Source organism: Culicoides brevitarsis, chromosome 1, assembly GCF_036172545.1.
Source record: "Culicoides brevitarsis isolate CSIRO-B50_1 chromosome 1, AGI_CSIRO_Cbre_v1, whole genome shotgun sequence".
Lineage (NCBI taxonomy): Eukaryota > Metazoa > Arthropoda > Insecta > Diptera > Ceratopogonidae > Culicoides > Culicoides brevitarsis.
The window spans coordinates 1,429,234-1,447,907 of NC_087085.1; the positions used below are offsets into that span (position 1 = coordinate 1,429,234).

Here is an 18,674-nt window from a genome sequence, read left to right on the forward strand (position 1 = left end):
AACTGCACAATTCTTCACCAAATGTCATTGAGGCAGCTGATTTGATGAATGACATCGTCTCATTCAAAGTGAAATTACTGAAAAAAAAGACAAAGAATCGAAATTTCTTCGTATTTGGAGTCATCAAAGCGCTAATTTGATGCAAAAAACGTGACCAATGTCACTTTTGGCTTGTGTTCCATGAATTTCACATAAATTCATCCCGCAACAAATATCGAGAGTCTCGAAAATTGCCCGAGACAAGGCTGTGCTATTTTAGGGTGAGTCACTTTTGTATGGATTCTCGTTTATTTTCGATTCTTGCTTGACGATGAGTCGTTTTTTGACGAATTTTTTTGTGTTGTTAAGTGCACGCCGGAAACGCGATATGAAAAAAAACGAGCCGTCAACTCACTTTCTCCCGAGAAAAGTTGAAAGGTTATCGATTTTGATACGTCGCAGTTGAAGGAAAAAAATTTACGCAGCGCTTTTCTGACTCATCAAATTAATTTTGATTTGTTTTTATTCCGTTTCAGTGTCTTCTTGTTTGTTGGAAGCATCATTTCCGTATAATTTTTACAACTTTCGTATCAGTTCGTCGTCGTCGTTCGTCATTTTTGTGTCTGTACAATTTTCTAGCGGATAATTTTCTGTCAGTATGAATAAAAATCTCGGCGGATATCAACGCGACTACGGAAGCACGAGCTCGAGTCAAGCCATGAGCGGCGACAATTTCGCAGGATTCAGTCCCACGGAGTTCATCTCGTTGAAGGAGAACATCGCCTCGAATATCGTTTACATCAAATCCAGCTGGCATCAACTCGAAAAGGCCATCAAGCATGTCGGGACGGCGCGCGATACGCCCGAATCGCGGAAAAAAATCCACACGATCCAAACGAACACAAACACGAAAATCACGGAGACAAGTTCGTACATTGGAAGACTGACGCGCCTCACGCAGGGCGATCGACAACAACGCATCGATGTCGAGCAACTCAAGACTAATTTCAAAGACATCGTCGAACGGTACTCGAAGAGTCAACAAGTGATAGCGGCGAAAATGAAGCAAGTGCTTTTGGTGAACCCCACGCAGTATGACGAGGATATTGACGAGGAGACACGCGAATCGCGGCGTTCAAGGTATCAGTCGATGCAGGCGCAGGAACAACGCGATTTGGAGTTTGAGCAGGAGATGGCGCTCGAACGCGAACGCCAGATGCAACAAATTGAGGCAGATGTCATCGATGTTCACAAAATATTCCAGAATCTGAATGAATTGGTGCACGTACAGGGAGAACAAATCGGTAAGTTATTTAAAATATTTTTTTGAACAAAGGCAACTAAATTTAATTAATTTTAATTTTTTGTCGAATCAGAATATTTTTTCATTTTTTAAACAATTTTTTTGAAAATTTTTCAATTTAGAAATTTTTTTTATAAATTTAATTGAATTTATTTTTTCAATTTGAAATTAAAATTGAAAACAAAATTAATTAAAAAAAAATGAAAATATTTTATTTTTTTCAACTTTTTATTTTTTTTTTATCTTGAATTGGATATTTTTTATTTTAATTAATTTTAAAATTTTAAATAAAAATGAAAAAAAATTAATTAAATAAAAAATAAAACAAAATTTTTTAAATATTTAATTTTTTATCTAAATTTTTTATGATTTTAAAAATATATAATTTGAAATAATTTCTATTTTTTCAATAAAAATTTTTTTTTTTTTAATTTTAATTTTTGTTATAATTTTCTAACAATAAAAGATTTTTAAAAAAATCATTAATTAAATTAATTTTTTTTTATTATTTTTGAAATTAAAAACTAAAATTTAAGATAAAAAAAAATAAAAACGAAAAAAATATTTTTTTCAAACAATTGTTTTTTTTATCTAAAATTTTTAAGTATAATTTTAATTTATTTTTAACTAATTTTTATTTTATAGAATTATATTTTATTTTATTTTATTTTAACTGATGTGAAATTTCTTATGATTTAATTTGAAATTTGTAATTAATTTTTTTAAATTAATTCAGAATATTTTTTAATTAAAAAATTCGATTTTTTTTAAATTTTTTATTCTCGATTTTTTTCAATAAATTAATATTTTTATATTTTTTTTAAATTAAATTTTACGAAAATATGTGACAAAAAATTAAAATAATTAAATTTTTTCGCCAAAAATCTTCAAAATTTTAAATAAATCTGAAATAGACAACGTCGCTGAAGTCGTTGAACAAGCCGACGTGCAAGTCGTCGAAGGAATGATCGCCTTAAGTAGTGCGGAGTCACTCAGAAACAAATCTCGCAAGAAACTTTTGTACATAATTTTGATAATTCTCACAATTATTGGCATTATTATTGGAGTTTGTGTCGCACCATCACACAAAACCAAAATTTCTCTCACAAATTTCTCAAACTCAACTGAACTTGTAACTGAAAGGTTCGAAATCGCCTTGCCCTTGCCTTTCAATGCTTCATTTTTTTATTTTATGCGCGAGATAACGTCAATCAAGTCAACTTCCGTTTAATAATTCCTTCCTTTTTATTTTTTTTTTCAGATACAATTGAGAACACTATCGAACAAACTGCGGGCAACGTTGAAGCGGGACGCGAAGAATTAATCAAAGCAGCGGAATATCAAGCAAAATATCGCAAAAAAGTCTGCATCTTGTTAATTATCGCCGTCATCATTGGACTCATTATCACCGGAATCATCGTTTCGCAAATGAAGAGCTAAGCTTCTAATTAACTTTCAATTTCTACAACTCACATTTCCATGCCAATGATGTTAATTTTTCAACACCAAAAAAAATTGTTTTTTTCAATTCCAATCAAAGCTGTCACTTCTATTAAAAAAATTTTTTTTAATTTAATTTTTTTTTCTAAAATTATTTTGTTTTTAAATTTAATCATAAATACGTATTATTTCGTAACATTTACTAAATATGTTAAAAATTTAGCTAAACAAACAAAAAAATGTTAAATTAAATTTATTATTAGGAAAATTTAATATTTAAAACAAAATTGTTGAACAAATTAAGTTAAGGCCAAAAAAAATTTTTTTTTTCTAAAATTCAACCAAAAAATACATTTTTGATATTTATTTAAAACTTTCCTATTAAATAAGTTCCGTAAGCAAAAAAAAATTGAATTAGGTTTTATTATTGAAAATTTGTCTGTGTAAATCTTGCCTTTAAATAGTTTCCGTTGCTTTATTAAAAATATCTGTTTTGTTGTGTAGAAAGACATGAAAAGGGTACTAAATTATGAATTAAGGAAGAAAATATCTAAATATTGCTGAAAAATAAATATTAATAAAAAAAATAAAATTATTATTAGATATAAAACTAAATAAATATTATGTAAGGATATTTAAAAAGTAATAAAAAAAAATAAATACAAATGAAGTATTCAATCATTGAGAAAAAAATTGTAGTTTTATTTATTTATTTTTTTATGCAGATTTTATTTTAAAATAAATATTTTTTTTATATCAAATTAAAAATTTATTTTTTTTTATTTTAATTTTTTTTTATTTTTTATTAATTTTTTATTTATTTATTAAAAAATTATTTTTAATTTTTTCAAAAAAAAAATTGTTTTTTTTTAAAAATTTTATTTTTAAATGTTTATTAAAATTTTTAAAAATATTTAGTTATGAAAAAAATTAATTATGAATTAATAAAATTATTAATTAAATTATATTAATTTTTTAATTAATTTAATTAAATTTATTTAATTAATTATTTAAAAAATATTTTTTTTTAAATTAATATTTTTAAAATTATTCTTACCTTTTTTTAATAATTTTATATATTTATTATATTTTAGAAAAATATTTTAGCAAAAAATTAAAACAATTTTTTTAAAATAAAATATCATAAATTTTTATTGTCATCTTTAAAATTTTAAAATTAATAATTTGTTCAATAGAAATTCTTACATTCAAATCATTTATTGTGCTAATTAGTAATTTTTATCTTTTTTCCTTAAATTTTCTTAAATTTTTTACAAAAAAAAACAAACAGTGATAAATAAATCTTAACTTTTACAGATAATATCTTAGAAAATTTTACAAAATTGAGAAAATTTTTAAATTGTCATGTTCAAGAAACTCATAAAAAAAACTTATTTAGATTTATTATTTTTATTTACAGCTCCGTTCGCTCCATTCGGTGACCGATGATTGCTCGACGACGTGCCCGATGAGCTTCCAACGTATTTTCTACCTTTTATTCTGCTTTGTAGCGTCGCTAACAAGCCATTTAGTACATCGTGATTGGGAATTTTCTTCGCAAACATGAGACGTTTGACGGAATCGTCGTAAGTCAGGAGCGCTACCATATTTTGCAGCAAAAATCCTTGACAATATTCCATTAGTTTTGTGGCGTTGTAGACCTAAAAAATAAAATTTTATTAAAATTTCAAGAATTTATGACAAATTTTGAGCAAAAAATTACCTTGGCATGAATGTACATGGCAACAACGTTGTCAATATCGACCATTTCGGCACAACGTGACTCCGTGTAACGCAAAAGTTTGTCAAGTTGGAAGAAACTGGCAGCTGCCATGAGTTCAAGAACGTCTTCTGTGGCAACGTCGAGAGCATTGCAACCGCCGGAGTAAAGGAATTGCATGACGAGCTGTTTTTGAAAGGTAAAAAAAATTAAAAATTAAAAAAAAAAATTAAAATTATTGAAATTACCTCAAAAATGTGATATCGAATGTCATTTATTTGAATCGTTGGTGTCGTCGTTCCATCATTGATTTTTGAGCTCAGCATATTTTGAAGACGTGGCGCAGCGGTAACGAGTACAATTTTATGCCCATAGAAGATTCTGCCCTCAACTCTGTTTAAAAAAAAAGTAAAAAATAAATTAATTTTTAAATAATTATTTTTTTTCTTTTATTTTAATATTTTTTATTTTTATTTTTTATTTTTATTATTTTTAATATTTTTTTATTTTAATATTTTTTATTTTTAATATTTTTTTATTTTTAATATTTAATTTATTTTTAATATTTTTTTTATTTTTAATATTTTTTTTTTAATATTTTTTTTTTTATTTTTTAATATTTTTTTTAATTTTTATAAATTATTTTTTAATTTTAATTTTTAAAAACTCACCTAAAGGTCACATCACTCAATTCTGGATTATTTACAAATTTAGGATCAATTCTGCTTCCATTTGGCGGTTGAAGTCCTGATTCTTTGATCGGTTTAATAGGCTCTGATCCATAACAAGTACTGAAGATATCTGCTAAAATTAGTGTCGTTCCCTCTTTCTGTTGAAAAAAAAAAATTAAAAATCAATTGAAAATTTCCAAAATTTAATTTTTTCAGACACAAACCTTGCTATAACGGAAAATATTGAACAAAAGCGGAAGACATTCCATGACAAATTGTTGACTATAGTCATCGGGGCACACTTGGAGGAAATCCTGAAGAAGCTGATCAATAACAGCATCCAATCTCAGTTCATGTGCCGCCGCCAAAGCATGCATCCAACAATGCAAAGTCCATGCAACGCCCAAAGATCGCAATTCAAGCGTAATATCGAGATGATTATTTTCCGCGCTGTGATACATTGCCTCTTGCAGCGACTTAATTTGCGTTTTATTCAACGTTGGTGAGTCATTTGCGCGATCTCGACCATTATCGCCTTCCGCTAACATCTCTTCGAGCGATAAAACTTCACGTTTTCCGGGCGTCAAAGGATGAGACAATAATTTTCGGAGTACTTGACGTTGTCCGTGAGCCGCAGCTACGCTTATTGCACTGTAACTACCTCGTTGAGCAGTTCCCGCGAAGCATAAAGTGTCCTTTTGCTGTGTCGATAAGAATGCTTGAGCCCCATGCGAGAGTAAAAAGGCGACAATATCGACACTCATGCTACCGGAAGCAGCTTGCAAGGGAGTTATTGTGCATTTTTCGTCACTTAACCGTGCTCCTCCTTCAACTCGAGCGCCGCGTTCGATGAGAATTCTCGTGGCATTGTAATTTCCGCGACATGCGGCGAACGTGACGGCAGTCCAATGTTGCGTTTCGGGATGAACTGCGGGATAATTTTGATTTGCGGCGGAAGGGACTTCGATATTTGGATCTGCGCCGGCATCGAGAAGTGTTTGAATTGCTCCTTCGTCATTTCGTAAGGCGGCGATCATGAGAGGAGTCAGTCCTTGGTGGTTAATTGTGTCGTATCTAACAAAAAATTAAAATTTTTAAACAAAAAATTATAAAAAAAAAATTTTTTTTTCATACCTTGTTGTTGGAGGAACTATCGACAACGCTTGAATAAGTAATTCAGGTCTTCCGGAAAGCATTAATTTAAATGCCAAAGCTAATGTTGCTCTTTTTCCGCATTCACTTGATTCCTCCTGTAACAAAAAAATTTTTGAAAAATTCTTTTTGGATCAAATTTTCAGAAAAACTTACGATACTCGTGGATCCCGTTGAAGAATTTGACGTTAACGATCCTTGATTCGAGCTGGAATGGCTTAAAATGATATTTTGACGTTTTGAGGGTAAGTCTTCTTCGCTAACAATGGGTCTTGGAGGGCAATCGACGCCTGGAAGTAACAATCGAGCTGCTTGCATGATGTCGTCTTTGTCAATTAGGATGGCGTGTCGATATTCAGCGTGAGCAGAAGCAACTCGTAACCATTCAACAAGAGGAGGAAGAACAACATACGCTCTTTCGTAACATAACTCTTGTACGTTGCTTGAGTTGCTTGAATTGCTGCCTGTTTTAGAAAAAAAAAATATAAGAATTTATTAAATTTATTTTTTGCATGAGAAAAACAATAATTTAATTTATTTATTTTGTTTTATTTTTTTTTTTATTTTATTTTCATGTTTTTTATTTTTTATTTTTTTTTGATAAAAATTTTTTTATCGATTAAAAAAAAATTTAAATGAAAATAAAAAATAATTTTAAAAATATTAAAAAATACAAATATAAATAATTTTGAACTAATTTAAAAATAAAAAAATAATAATAATTAAAAAAAATTAAAAATAGGTATAATTAGAAAATTAAAAAAAAAATTAATAAAAAAAATTAAAAAAAATAAATTAAAAAAAAATTAAATAATTATAATGAAATTAAATTTGAAAAATTAAATAAAAAATAAATTTGAAAATTTAAATAATTAAAATTAAAATTTAAAAAAAATAAAAATAAATGTGAAATAAATTAAAAAAAAAAAATTAAAAAATTAAATTAAATAAATATTTTTTTTCAATTTAAATTTCAACTAATTATTTTCTTCGATTTTTTTTTTATTTTAATTTATTATTATTTATTTTTATTATATATTTTTTTTTTAATTAATTAATTTTGCTTAATTAATTCATAATTTTTCTTGTAATAAATTTTCATAATTTTGAATTTTTTTTATTCTTTTCAATTTTTTATTTTAAATTTTTTTAAAAAAAAAAATAAATAAATATTTTTTTTTCAATTAAATAAAGTAAAAATGATTTTAATTTTAAAAATTTTTAATTAAATTTTAATTTAATATTATTTATTTGTTATTTAATTATTTAATAAATTTTAAAGTTTATGAATTTTTTAAAAAAATTTTAAATATTTAAAAAGTGAAAAAATTTTTTTTTAAATTAATTTTGTTTAATTATTTTTTTAAATTTTTTTTTAAATTATTTTTTATAATTTTGATATTTTTTTAAATTTTATTTTAAATTTTAATTAATTTAAATTTTTTAATTGCATAAAAAATTTAATAAAAAAAAATAATTAATTATAGAATGAATAAACATAAAGGATCTATAAAAACTTTTAATTTTTAAAAAAATAATTTAAGAATAAAAAATTTGAAATATTATTTTTTTTAAATAACTTTTGAAAACTTGCCTTCATTATGCTCCAACTGCGAACACCGCATAAAATAAAACAACGCTCGCAAGGCACCATGTGACAGCGTTATATGTTGACTTCTTTGCTGCGCTCTTACAACCAAGTCTTTCAGTTCATTCAAACTCCCCACGCAAGTCGTTAACAAACACGGCTCTAACCCGGGACTATTTCCGTTATGCGACGCTGAACCTCCCGATCCCGATCCTATCGAACTTTGACTTGCCCATCTTGGCATCGTCAATGCTCCCGAAGCGATTCTCCCCGCATTTAGATGCGCATACGGCTGAAGTAATCCCCACAAATCGCCCGAACCAGCAATCGCATGTTCCAATCCCGTCGCTGTGAGCGGCGAATTTGCATCTTGCGGCAAACATTGCAACAAAATTTCCTCCAATAAATTTTCCATGCCGGCACACAAATAAACCGCCGCATATTCGTGCACAAAACGACCCAATCTCGCATCGACCATCCATCGATGAAATCTGCCAACGGGGAGTTGAAGGCCTGCTCTTGCACTTTTACTCTGTTTTATGGCGCCATCGCCGGGAACTTGAAACATCGCCGCTGCCCGAAGACAAGTTTTGATGCAAGAATCCGCCAACGCGGGGCAAAGGACGATTTTAAAGGCACTCGCAACTTCATGTTTCGCACATAATCCCAGCCCGCCTGAAAGTCTCTGAATTTCGCGAGCAACTCGAACAAGTGCTCTTTGAAGCAAATATCCCAAACGAGGAATCGCTTCGACGGAAATTCTTTCAGCATGTTCGCGACATCGACCTGATTTGATAACTCGCATGACGCAATGTTGACTCCAAGGCGGATGTTGTAACTCGACGAGGCGATTATGCGAGTCAACCCACACAAATTCATCAGCAGAAGTGACATTCGTGTTGATTGTTTCCATCGACGAGTATCGCGCAAGTCGTCTTACGGGCTCTACTGAACTTTCGGAGCCCGCACTTAAACTACTATAGGTACTTGTACTTGTCTGCGATCGCATCGTCAACTGTTGAATTGCCGCTTTGATGTCTTCCAAGCCTCCGCCGGCCCATGGAATCTTCGCTGGAGTCCCTCTATGCCGCGCTCGAGGATGTCCGTTGCTCGTTTTTGATCGTTGGCTGCGATTCGTGACGCCAGCTGCAAGTCTCTCGGTTTCTGGAACCGAATTCAGGGGAATTCCGCCGCCCGGAGAACTACTTCCATGCCCATCTGACATGCTGGCGTGTCCCGAAGATCGATTTTCGTCCGAAGAACTGTGACACTCTTGAACGCGTTGTAATCTCGGGAAATCGTGAGCGCCGTTATGATGATGCGTTCGGGTAATGGGAGTTTTTGCCGTTGGCAATCCATTTTGATTCGGTGAACTTTTGCCATTTTTTTCCTCTTCTTTATCCAAGACATTCGCTTCGCCTTTTACGCCTTTTTCCTCGTTGATTTTATCCAAACCTGAACTAATCATTGCCGGTTGCGCTTTTACAGGTTGACTTTGCACCGTAATTCGTGTCGGATTTGAACTTTGAATTTTCGCCAAGCCACGCATCAGTTGAATGTCTACTGACGCAACTTTTCCGACGATCGCTTTTTGGCAAGGCGTTGCTTTCGGTTCGACAGCGGGAGATTCTCTTCTTGCATTCACGCTGTTGGCGATATAAACATTTCCGGGCTTTGTTTCGGGCATTTTTGGTGCGGGAGGAATTTTTCCCTTCATTTCGGCAGATTCGGGTTTTTGGTTGATCGGGGAAAAATGTTGTTTTGGCGATTCATTCGGAGGACTAATGGGAGATTTGAGTTTTGCAGGAGTAGCAATTAGGGGACTTTGAATGCGGTTGGTTGCGGAAACGGGATTTGATGTCGCAATTTGATGCATTCCGGGAGAAATGGGCGCTGAGCCATTTTGATTTTGGGGTTTGTAGTTGGGGATGTCGCCGCGAGGATTGCCAGAAGGTCTGAAAAATTACGAAAAAAAATTAAAAATTAATAAAAAAATAATACAATATTCAAAATTAAATATTAATTAAATATTAAATTAATTTGAATTAAAAAATTTTATTAAAAAAAAAATATTTTAAAATTTAAAAAAAAAAAATAAAAAATTAATTTTTAATTAAATTATTAAAATTAAAAAAAAAGAAAATAAAGATTAAAAAAAATATTTTTTAGATAAATAATAATTCAATTTGAATTAAATAATTTTAAAAAGCAAAAATTACGAAATTATTATACAATAAAAATTATTTTTTTAATAAATTAAATTATTTAAATTAATTTGTTACGAAAATAAATTTAAAAAATTTGAATAAAGATTTTAAAAAAAAAAAACAATTAAAAATATTTTTTTAATTAAATAATTTAATAGAAAAAAATAATTTAAATGCAAAAAATTATGAAAAAAAAATAAAATTTTTTTAAATAATTAAATTAAAAAAATAATTTGAAAAAAAAAATATTTATACATACAAACTAAATTAAAGAATTTTTATCAAAATTAAATAAAATTATTTTTTTTTGATTTTGATAATTAATTTTAAATTTTTTTTGAATAATTATAAATTATCAAAATTAATTAAAATTAATTAAATTTAATTAAAATCTTAATTAAATTAATTAATTTTTATTATAATAAATTATTTCAATTAATTTTATTTTGTATATTAATTAGGTAATTTAAATTAAAATTTTAATAAATAAATCCATAAAATTTAATTGATGCCCAAACAAAAAAAAATTAATATTTTTACCGTGCACGCCACTCTTGCACAAAACTCCAATCGAAATTCTCCCCATTTTCATCCTCTTCGTCACAACACTCATCGGAATCAACTTCCTCATAACTTTCCTCGTCAAAAAACTCCATTTGCCCATTACCCTCAACCGTCACTTCATTCACTTGTTTCTTCTGTTTCACGCGTTTCTTGCTCGGTTCATGCACTTGTTGCACAATTTTCGATGCCGCAACGAAATTTTCCTCAATTCGAATGTTTATGACGCCATTCACGACACTTTCGATATAACTCGGAAGCGATTTATCTCTTTCCATTTTCGCTGCAGCAGGAATATCGGGAGCTTTTCTCTTAAAAACGGGTTCAGGTAAGGAAATTTTCTCCGCAACTCCTTGTTTGGAAGGTATTTTTGGCTTTTCTTTCGCTACCAAAGGCTTCGGTTTAACCGGAATTTCCGTTTTAACCGCTTTTTCTCCGATCACATGCTTTAATTGCTTCACAAAATCAGGTTTTTTCTTCAACTCCGGTTCTTGTACCTTTTCCAACGGGATTTCCTTCTCTGGCAACGAAATCCCGGGCGGCAAATCGACTCGTGATTGCGCAAAAGCCTCCGCCTTTCTTCTGAGAGCTGAAAAATTCTTCGATCGTCGCACGGAATTTTGTCTGCTGAACTTTAGCTCTTCACATAACCTCCTTGCATGGTACATATCTTGTTCCTTCGGGATTTCCTTGAGCGGCAAGTCATCCGAACCCTTTCGAAAAGAGTCCCCGAAATAAATGACAGTTTTGTGATCCGTTAATTTCGAACTGGAAGCCGCACTTTTGAGCATTGCCGTTTGTCGCGGCGTCGGATTTTCCTCTTCCAATAAATTTGAAGTGCTGTACATTTTTTTGTATTCTTCGAAATTTCGACGATAATTGCTTTGATAATTTTGTTCGAGTTTTTTCGAGATTTCTTGATAACTTTGGGATTTTTTGATGCGACTCGACTCCATGATGCCCAAGTGTCGCAAATCACTTTCGCTTTTTTTCAAGATGAAATTTTCGTTCAAATCGGGCGTTGGCGCATTTTTCTTGTATTTACGTTTGGTTTTTTTCGCGTCGCTGCGATGATCGACGCAATGCAACTCCAAGCAAAGGCTACACGTGCAATCCGCTGAACAGCGATTTTTCTTGCTGCCTTTAACAATGTTCAACATGTTGCATCATTTTTCGTACTTTTTAATTTTTTAATTTTCATTCTAGCATAAAACTCGAAATTTATTGCTGAAACATTGCATTCGTGGATGTTGCAACGCCCAAAAATATCGCCGGCTATTGTTTCTCTTGAACACAGACACAAATTTAATGCTTGTATGATTTTCACGTCTTCTTTGTTTTATTTTATTTTCATTTATGATCTGATAATATTTTATAACACATTTCACCTATTTCTACCGAATTGCATAACTTTTCATATGAAATGCTTCCTTTCTTTATTTTTTTAAATTTTTTCCTCATGCAAATCAAATTTTCCACTCAATTTATTTTTTTTTCAGAGTCCAACACTTAATGGGAGGTAAACTGCTTCTTCGACGAGTTTCTTTCACGTCACATCAAACATGCATTTGCTGTTCGCTCAAATTAATTTCAAATTGGCATGAAATGTTCACTTAAATGTTACACCATAATTTCTCATGTCTCTTTGCAGTCCATCGAAATTTGCATGATTGATTTTTTTTATGATGCACAAAATTATGGAGAAGTGTTCGCTGAAGGTTGTGTAATACTTAATGCATTGTGAGATTTTTTCCTTTTAAATTTTTTTTTTTTTTTTTTTTTTTTTGATTTATTAGTTTTTGGTGAACTTTCAATGATGAGTTTTTTTTCACATGCAAAAATTTTTTTTTATTTTTATTTTTTAAATATTTCGAAATTTATTTTATTTCATTAAAATTAACTTGTAACGAAATTTTTAATTTATTCAAAAAATTTTCCTTAAACAATTTTTTCGTGCACTCAGAAACATAAAATTTTATGTTTTTATTATTGATCAACTTCTATTTCATTATTTTATTTTTTTTTTTTCAAACAGGCGATTAATCGTTTTTTCGAAATTTATATCCAAGTAACTGTTTTTCTCTTTTTAAACAGACATTGTATTAATAATAATCACGAAGACACAAATTATAATGTTCCAACATGATCTTAATGTCTATTTTAGTAGTTAAGAAAAAAATCTCAACTTTCGAAGCGGAGTAATTTTTTTCACGTCCGATTGCTACGATGTACACTTGCTAACTAACAACAACTTTAATGAAATTTTCATCAAAAAGTACGGCTTACAGATTGCATGTACGGAGGTTTTGTGCAAAACAAAAAAAGTTGAAGAAGACCGACGTTCGGAATATGTAGATTTGGATGTAACAAAAGAAAATCATCCGAAAACAATTCCGTACAATTTTTATTTTCTTTGAATTTCATATTTTGTTGTTGTTTTATTATTTGAAAAAAAAAATGTATTATATTGTTATGTATAGCGTGTGCTTGAATAGTTAACTTTTTTCTTGCGCGAGACGATTCATTTCGTTTTCATTCATGTTTAAATGTGGTGTAATTATACATAGGCCATTTAGATTTTTGGATAAGTTTTTTTTTCATTTTTCATAATAATTATTAATTTATTTATAATAATTAATTTAAATTAATAATTAAAATATTTTTTTTTTTAATATTCAATAAAATTAAAATTTTTCAAAATTTATTAAAAAATTATAAAACTAATAAAAAAAAAATAATAATTATTAAAATACAAATAAATAATAATTAAATAAAATATAAAACAAATCAAAATTATAAATAAAAAAAAAATTAAAATTATTGAAAAAATTTTAAAAATAATTTAAAAAAAAGAATAAAATAATAAATGAAAACAATAAAAAAAAACAAAAATTTTAAAAATTATTTTTAAAAATTTATATTAAATTGATTTTTAAAAAATGCTCAAATTGTCAAGAATTAATAAAAAAATTTTTTAACTTCATATTAACTTAATAAATTAATAAAAAAATTTGAATTATTAAAAAATTAATTAATTTATAAAATTTTTATATTTTTTATTTTAATAGTTTTTTAAGTTAATATACTGTTAAAAACATTTTTTTAAATTTTTTTATTCGTTAAACAATTGGTACTTGTCAATTTGAGAACTTTTTTTTTCAAAAACTAATAAAAAAAACTAAAAAATTTAAAGATTATTTAAATAATAAAATAAAAAGTTTTGAATTAATAAAAAAAAATTAAATTAAAAAAATTTATAAAAATTAAAATTAAAAATTATAAAAAAAAAGAAAATTTAAATGTAATAAAAAAAAATAAAATTTTATTCAAATATTAAAAAAAAATTATTTAATTTATTTTTCTTAAAAATTCAAAACCCAAAAAAAAACATTTTAATAAATTCAACCCGCCCAACGGTAGGTAATCTGCAGATTTTTTTTCATAATGAAAAAAATACACAAAATTTCTGTCTAACGAGTGCGCTTAAGCTTTACTTTAATAATAATAACAGCAACCATAATAACAACAGTAGTCGCACGTACTCTCATGATGAATTCATGAAGATGGATAATAATAACAACAATTTGCATAATAATTTTTCCCACATTACGAGAAAAGAAGAGTTTAAACAATAAATGATGAGTATTGGGCGGACATTATCGTCGACTCTGTATAAAACTGTATCAACAAAGAAAGAAAAAAAAAAGAAAAAAGTGGAAGTGAATTTTTTTTTCTCGTCTTTTAACAAACAAGAAGAAACACCGAGAAACGTTTCAAGGCCTTCTTTTCACTTTTCTTTTTTTTTTAATTTTTTTCAAAGCAAATACTTATGAAAAATTCAACAATTATAAAACGTAACGAAAAATTGTGTGATATTCTTGCAACAAAATTCAATTGTTTAGAGTTTCAATTTCGCTTTTTTTTTACCCAACAAAAGTCAAAATATTTTTACATTTGGCGGGGCTTAATGCATGTTTCGCGTTGTTTTGTATAAAAAAATAAAATGTACGACGCGCGTGTTGCCGTAAATTGTCATGAAATAAAATGTAAATATTTACTTGGCTGCATCAAGATTAAAAAAACGTTTTTTTATATAATAAAATAATGTAAGAAATTTTCCATTTTGAGAGAAATGCTACGAGATCCTAAAATCACGTCTCTATTAATTTATTTAATTTATTTATGGTGCACTATATCATTATTATAACTGCCGTTGTTATGATTTAAAGCTCAACTAGACACGTAACAACTATTTTTACAAAAAAAAATTAGTATAATGCAATATCTTAAGAGGTAGTTAATACATTTAATATAAAGGAAGATTCGTGATGATTGAAATTTTATTTTTTTTAAATTCTCACAGATAAAATATAAAAAAAAATAAATAATAATAAAAGTTTATGAATATTCACCAATTATTTCCGAAATTAAAAAACTTCCTCATATCTCATCATTTTTTTTTTTTTTTTTTTTTTGAATGAAAAAAAAAAAGTTTTAAATTTCAACAAAACAAAAACGAAAGAAAGTTCAGCAAAATAGGAAGCTGTGAGTTACGATATTCATTAAAAATTGTCAAAAGGTGCGACTTTCCGTGTTATTTTTAATGCTTTTCAAATGATTTATTAGGCATTCCGTTAATGGAGTTGAATGGCCTGCACGCTACCAACATCATAATTCACTCCAATTTAAATAACATTAACGTCATTTTCTGTCTCAAAAATGTCAAAACACTATAAAAGGGAAATTTGATCGTAACTGATTTTTTTTTCAAAATTTATTTTTATCGAAAAATTTGATCCATTATTCGCGCTTTTAAATTTTTGACATTTTTTGACTTGATCGTGATTTCAGTTAAAAATTTTTTTTTTCGTTTTCCCTTTCGTTTAATTTTTTTGTTTAAGAAATTCACTTTTATCTTCATATCTCCATATCTTTAATTAAAATTACAAACAACTGATGAGAAAATGTTTACCAAACAATTGCATTATAGTTTTTTTGTTGCTCGAAATGATTATTGCAGTGAAAAGTAAACATTTGAACAGGTACATGAATCATGCGTAGTTCGGAGCATACCGCAAGTCAAAAACTCGAAACAACCAGAAGAAGAAAGTGTGGGAGAATTTCGGGGCATCAACTTTTGTCTAGCTGTTTGTTTGCAAAATACGGTTCTCAACGGCGTCGAGGTAATTATTAAAAGTGAAGATGATTTGAATATTTTTAATTAAAAAAAATGCAGAAAAATTTTCGATTGAATTTTTTTCATTTTTTTTAATATTTTTTTTATTTAATTAAATATTTTATTTTAATTTAATTAAATTTTATTTTTTTATTTAATTTAATTAAAATTTTTTTAAATATTTTTTTTTATTTTTATTTTAAATATTAAAAAAAATATTTACATACTTTTATTTTAAAAATTTAAAAAAAATTAATTTTTAAAATTAAATAAATTTTTTAATTTTTTTTTATTTTTTTTTTTAATTTTTATTTTACTAAAAAAAATATTTCATTTAAATTTAAATATTTTTATTTTAATAAAAATTGAGTTTTATTTTTTTTTTTAATTTTTATTTTATAAAAAATATTATTTAATTAAAAATATTAAATTTTCAGAAAAGTAAGTCATTTCCTTTTTTTATTCGTGGTTCAACTACCTTTTAATTGCCCAACAAAGATCCAGATTTAAGATCATAACAGTATGTAACAACAACAGCGTAATTCATATGAAAGTCTTAAAACTTACAAAAAAAACGAAATTAATTTAAAATTTCTTCCAAAAGTAAGACAATAGGACAATTTACGACGAAAAAAAAAACATTTTTTCACATAATTTAATATTTCAAATAATTTTGTGTAAGTACAAGCCATTCATTAGAGCTGCTTATGGGTTTGAAGTGACAAAATGTACGAGAAATGTCTCACACGTAGAGAGATAAATTGCAACTTAATTAATTGCGAATGAATGCGACATGCGAGACGTTTGTTTGTTTGTCTGTCTCTGTTTTGTTTCTTTTTTTGCTTTTTATGGCGTGATGAATTGCTAGTTAAGATGTCGCACATGTGTGTAAACATTCACATAATCTCGGACTGTAATTTGCATGAAAAAGCTTCGGAGTAGGTTAATCGATAATGAGAGTGATGACGAGGCGAGTAATTGAAAAAAATGAGGAGAAAGGTTATGATTTTAGATAAAATTATGATTTTTTGTCATTTTAAAGAATTATTTTTTTTTTCTTTTTTAGGTTCTTTTATGAAAAAATAGGTAAATAAATGTCAAAATAATTTCTTTCTGTAAAAAAAAACTTTTTTTTTTTGTAATATTTAAATTTTTTAAAGTTAAAAAAAAATAAATAAAAAATTAATAAATAATGGAAATTCAAAAATATTCTGAAGACATTTTCTAAAAAAATTCTATTCAAAAAAAAATTTTTTATTTTTATAAAAAATAAATATCAATTTAATTAAATTGATAAATTATTATTAATTTTAATTAATAATTTATTAATTATTTAATTAATTATAAATTTAATATTTTTAATATTAAAACAATTTTATTTTATTATTTATTTTTTTTTAATTCTAATTGTTTGATTCTTAATTTTAATTTTTTATTTTACAAAATTCAAAAATTTTAATTTTTATTAATTTTTTGATTTTTTTAAAAATTAATTTTAAAATTATTATTTTTATTGTTCAATTAATTCATATATTAATTTAATTTAAATTATTTTAAATTTTGAATAATTTTTTTAAATTAACAATTTTTTTTTTGTATAAAATTTTTACAAATATTTGAAAGTTTAAAATTAAACTTCTATTTAAAAATTTTAAAATTACAAAAAAAAAATTATTTATTGAAATTTATTTAAATTTTTATGAAGATGTAAAAAATAAAGTTTTCATTTTAATGCAAATTTAATTTCAAATTAATTCAATAAATAATTATTAAATGTTTTATAATTAAATTAAGTTAATTAAAATTTAAATTGATTTTTTTTTTAATTTTTCGCATTTTTTATTGACATTTTTTATTGAAAAAATTAAATTTTACTAAAAATTTCCAAAAAATGATGAGACACTCTCGTCTGACGATGTGAGTCGGCTGAAATTGAACTCGAGAAACGTCAGGCAAGTATACCAGTTTTCCGGTCTTGCCTGACAGCATATAACAGTATCACTTTCAGCCGACTCACCAAACTGACTAACGACCATTTTCGCCATCTATGAACGAATGGCAAAACTAATTTTCAAATTTTACCGTGCCTAACGGAAATTTCTTTACCCCATATCACAATTTAACTTTCATACCGTTATTTTAATTTTTCATTTTCTTTCAGATTTTCCATTCACTGCTCTTTAAAAATGCACTTTCTCACTCATTCAGTCAGGGCATCAATCAAAAAAATTTTTTTTTCATGACGCAAAATAAATAAAAAATCACATAAAACTCACCTCCTCGGCTTCGGTCGAACAATTTCGTGATTTGCATCGGTGATACAGAGCGGACTAAGTGCTCCAGCCAAATGTTCCACGCCAATGCGTCCCGGCTCCCAGCTGCTATGCCTTCCGGCAATTTGCTGATGATGTTGCGCCAATTGTTGCATCGGAAACGTTCCGTTGTTCATCATGTGATGTGACCCATTGTGCTGTTTCGGCGGATGGATGGCAGGCAGCTGATGATGAGGATTGTTATTTTTCGGCGGCGACGGTTTTGCGGGCGTTTGCGGTAACGGCGATTGCTTGAGTGTTTGCACGGCATTCGGCGAGGCGATATTCTGCGTGTGACTCATCATCATGATGGCAACATCTTCTTGCGTCGCTAGTTTATCGAACTCTCTCGGTTGGCTGTTTGTGTGCGAAAAGACCTGAAAAATAAAATAAAATAAAAATAATGAGGTCGATATCATAATAAATTCCGCACTTGAGGTATTTTACAATTTTTTTTTTATTTTTTCATCTACAGATCAAGTTGTTTTGATTTTGCGCGATAAGTCGCAGAAAGGCAAAAAACGATTCTTGTGTTAATAAATAAAAATGTCTTTGCTCGCATGTG

The 18,674-nt window shown here is 27.7% G+C and overlaps 2 protein-coding genes across 2 annotated transcripts; one reads left to right on the forward strand and one right to left on the reverse strand.

Annotated features, from left to right (window-relative positions):
• Nucleotides 1–38: 38 nt before the first annotated feature.
• On the forward strand, nt 39–3,316 carry LOC134827926 (syntaxin-7). Its single transcript, XM_063840827.1, has 3 exons — nt 39–260; nt 516–1,283; nt 2,544–3,316. The coding sequence occupies exons 2-3, from the start codon at nt 638–640 to the stop codon at nt 2,720–2,722; spliced, it is 825 nt and encodes a 274-aa protein (XP_063696897.1). The 5' UTR covers nt 39–260; nt 516–637; the 3' UTR covers nt 2,723–3,316.
• Nucleotides 3,317–3,986: 670 nt separating this feature from the next.
• Nucleotides 3,987–18,350, reverse strand: LOC134828216 (ankyrin repeat and BTB/POZ domain-containing protein 2). Its single transcript, XM_063841244.1, has 9 exons — nt 18,074–18,350; nt 7,856–9,808; nt 6,422–6,725; nt 6,248–6,363; nt 5,338–6,187; nt 5,114–5,271; nt 4,691–4,835; nt 4,446–4,628; nt 3,987–4,383 (listed from the first exon to the last, which is right to left on the reverse strand). The coding sequence occupies exons 1-9, from the start codon at nt 18,247–18,249 to the stop codon at nt 4,114–4,116; spliced, it is 4,155 nt and encodes a 1,384-aa protein (XP_063697314.1). The 5' UTR covers nt 18,250–18,350; the 3' UTR covers nt 3,987–4,113.
• Nucleotides 18,351–18,674: the final 324 nt, after the last annotated feature.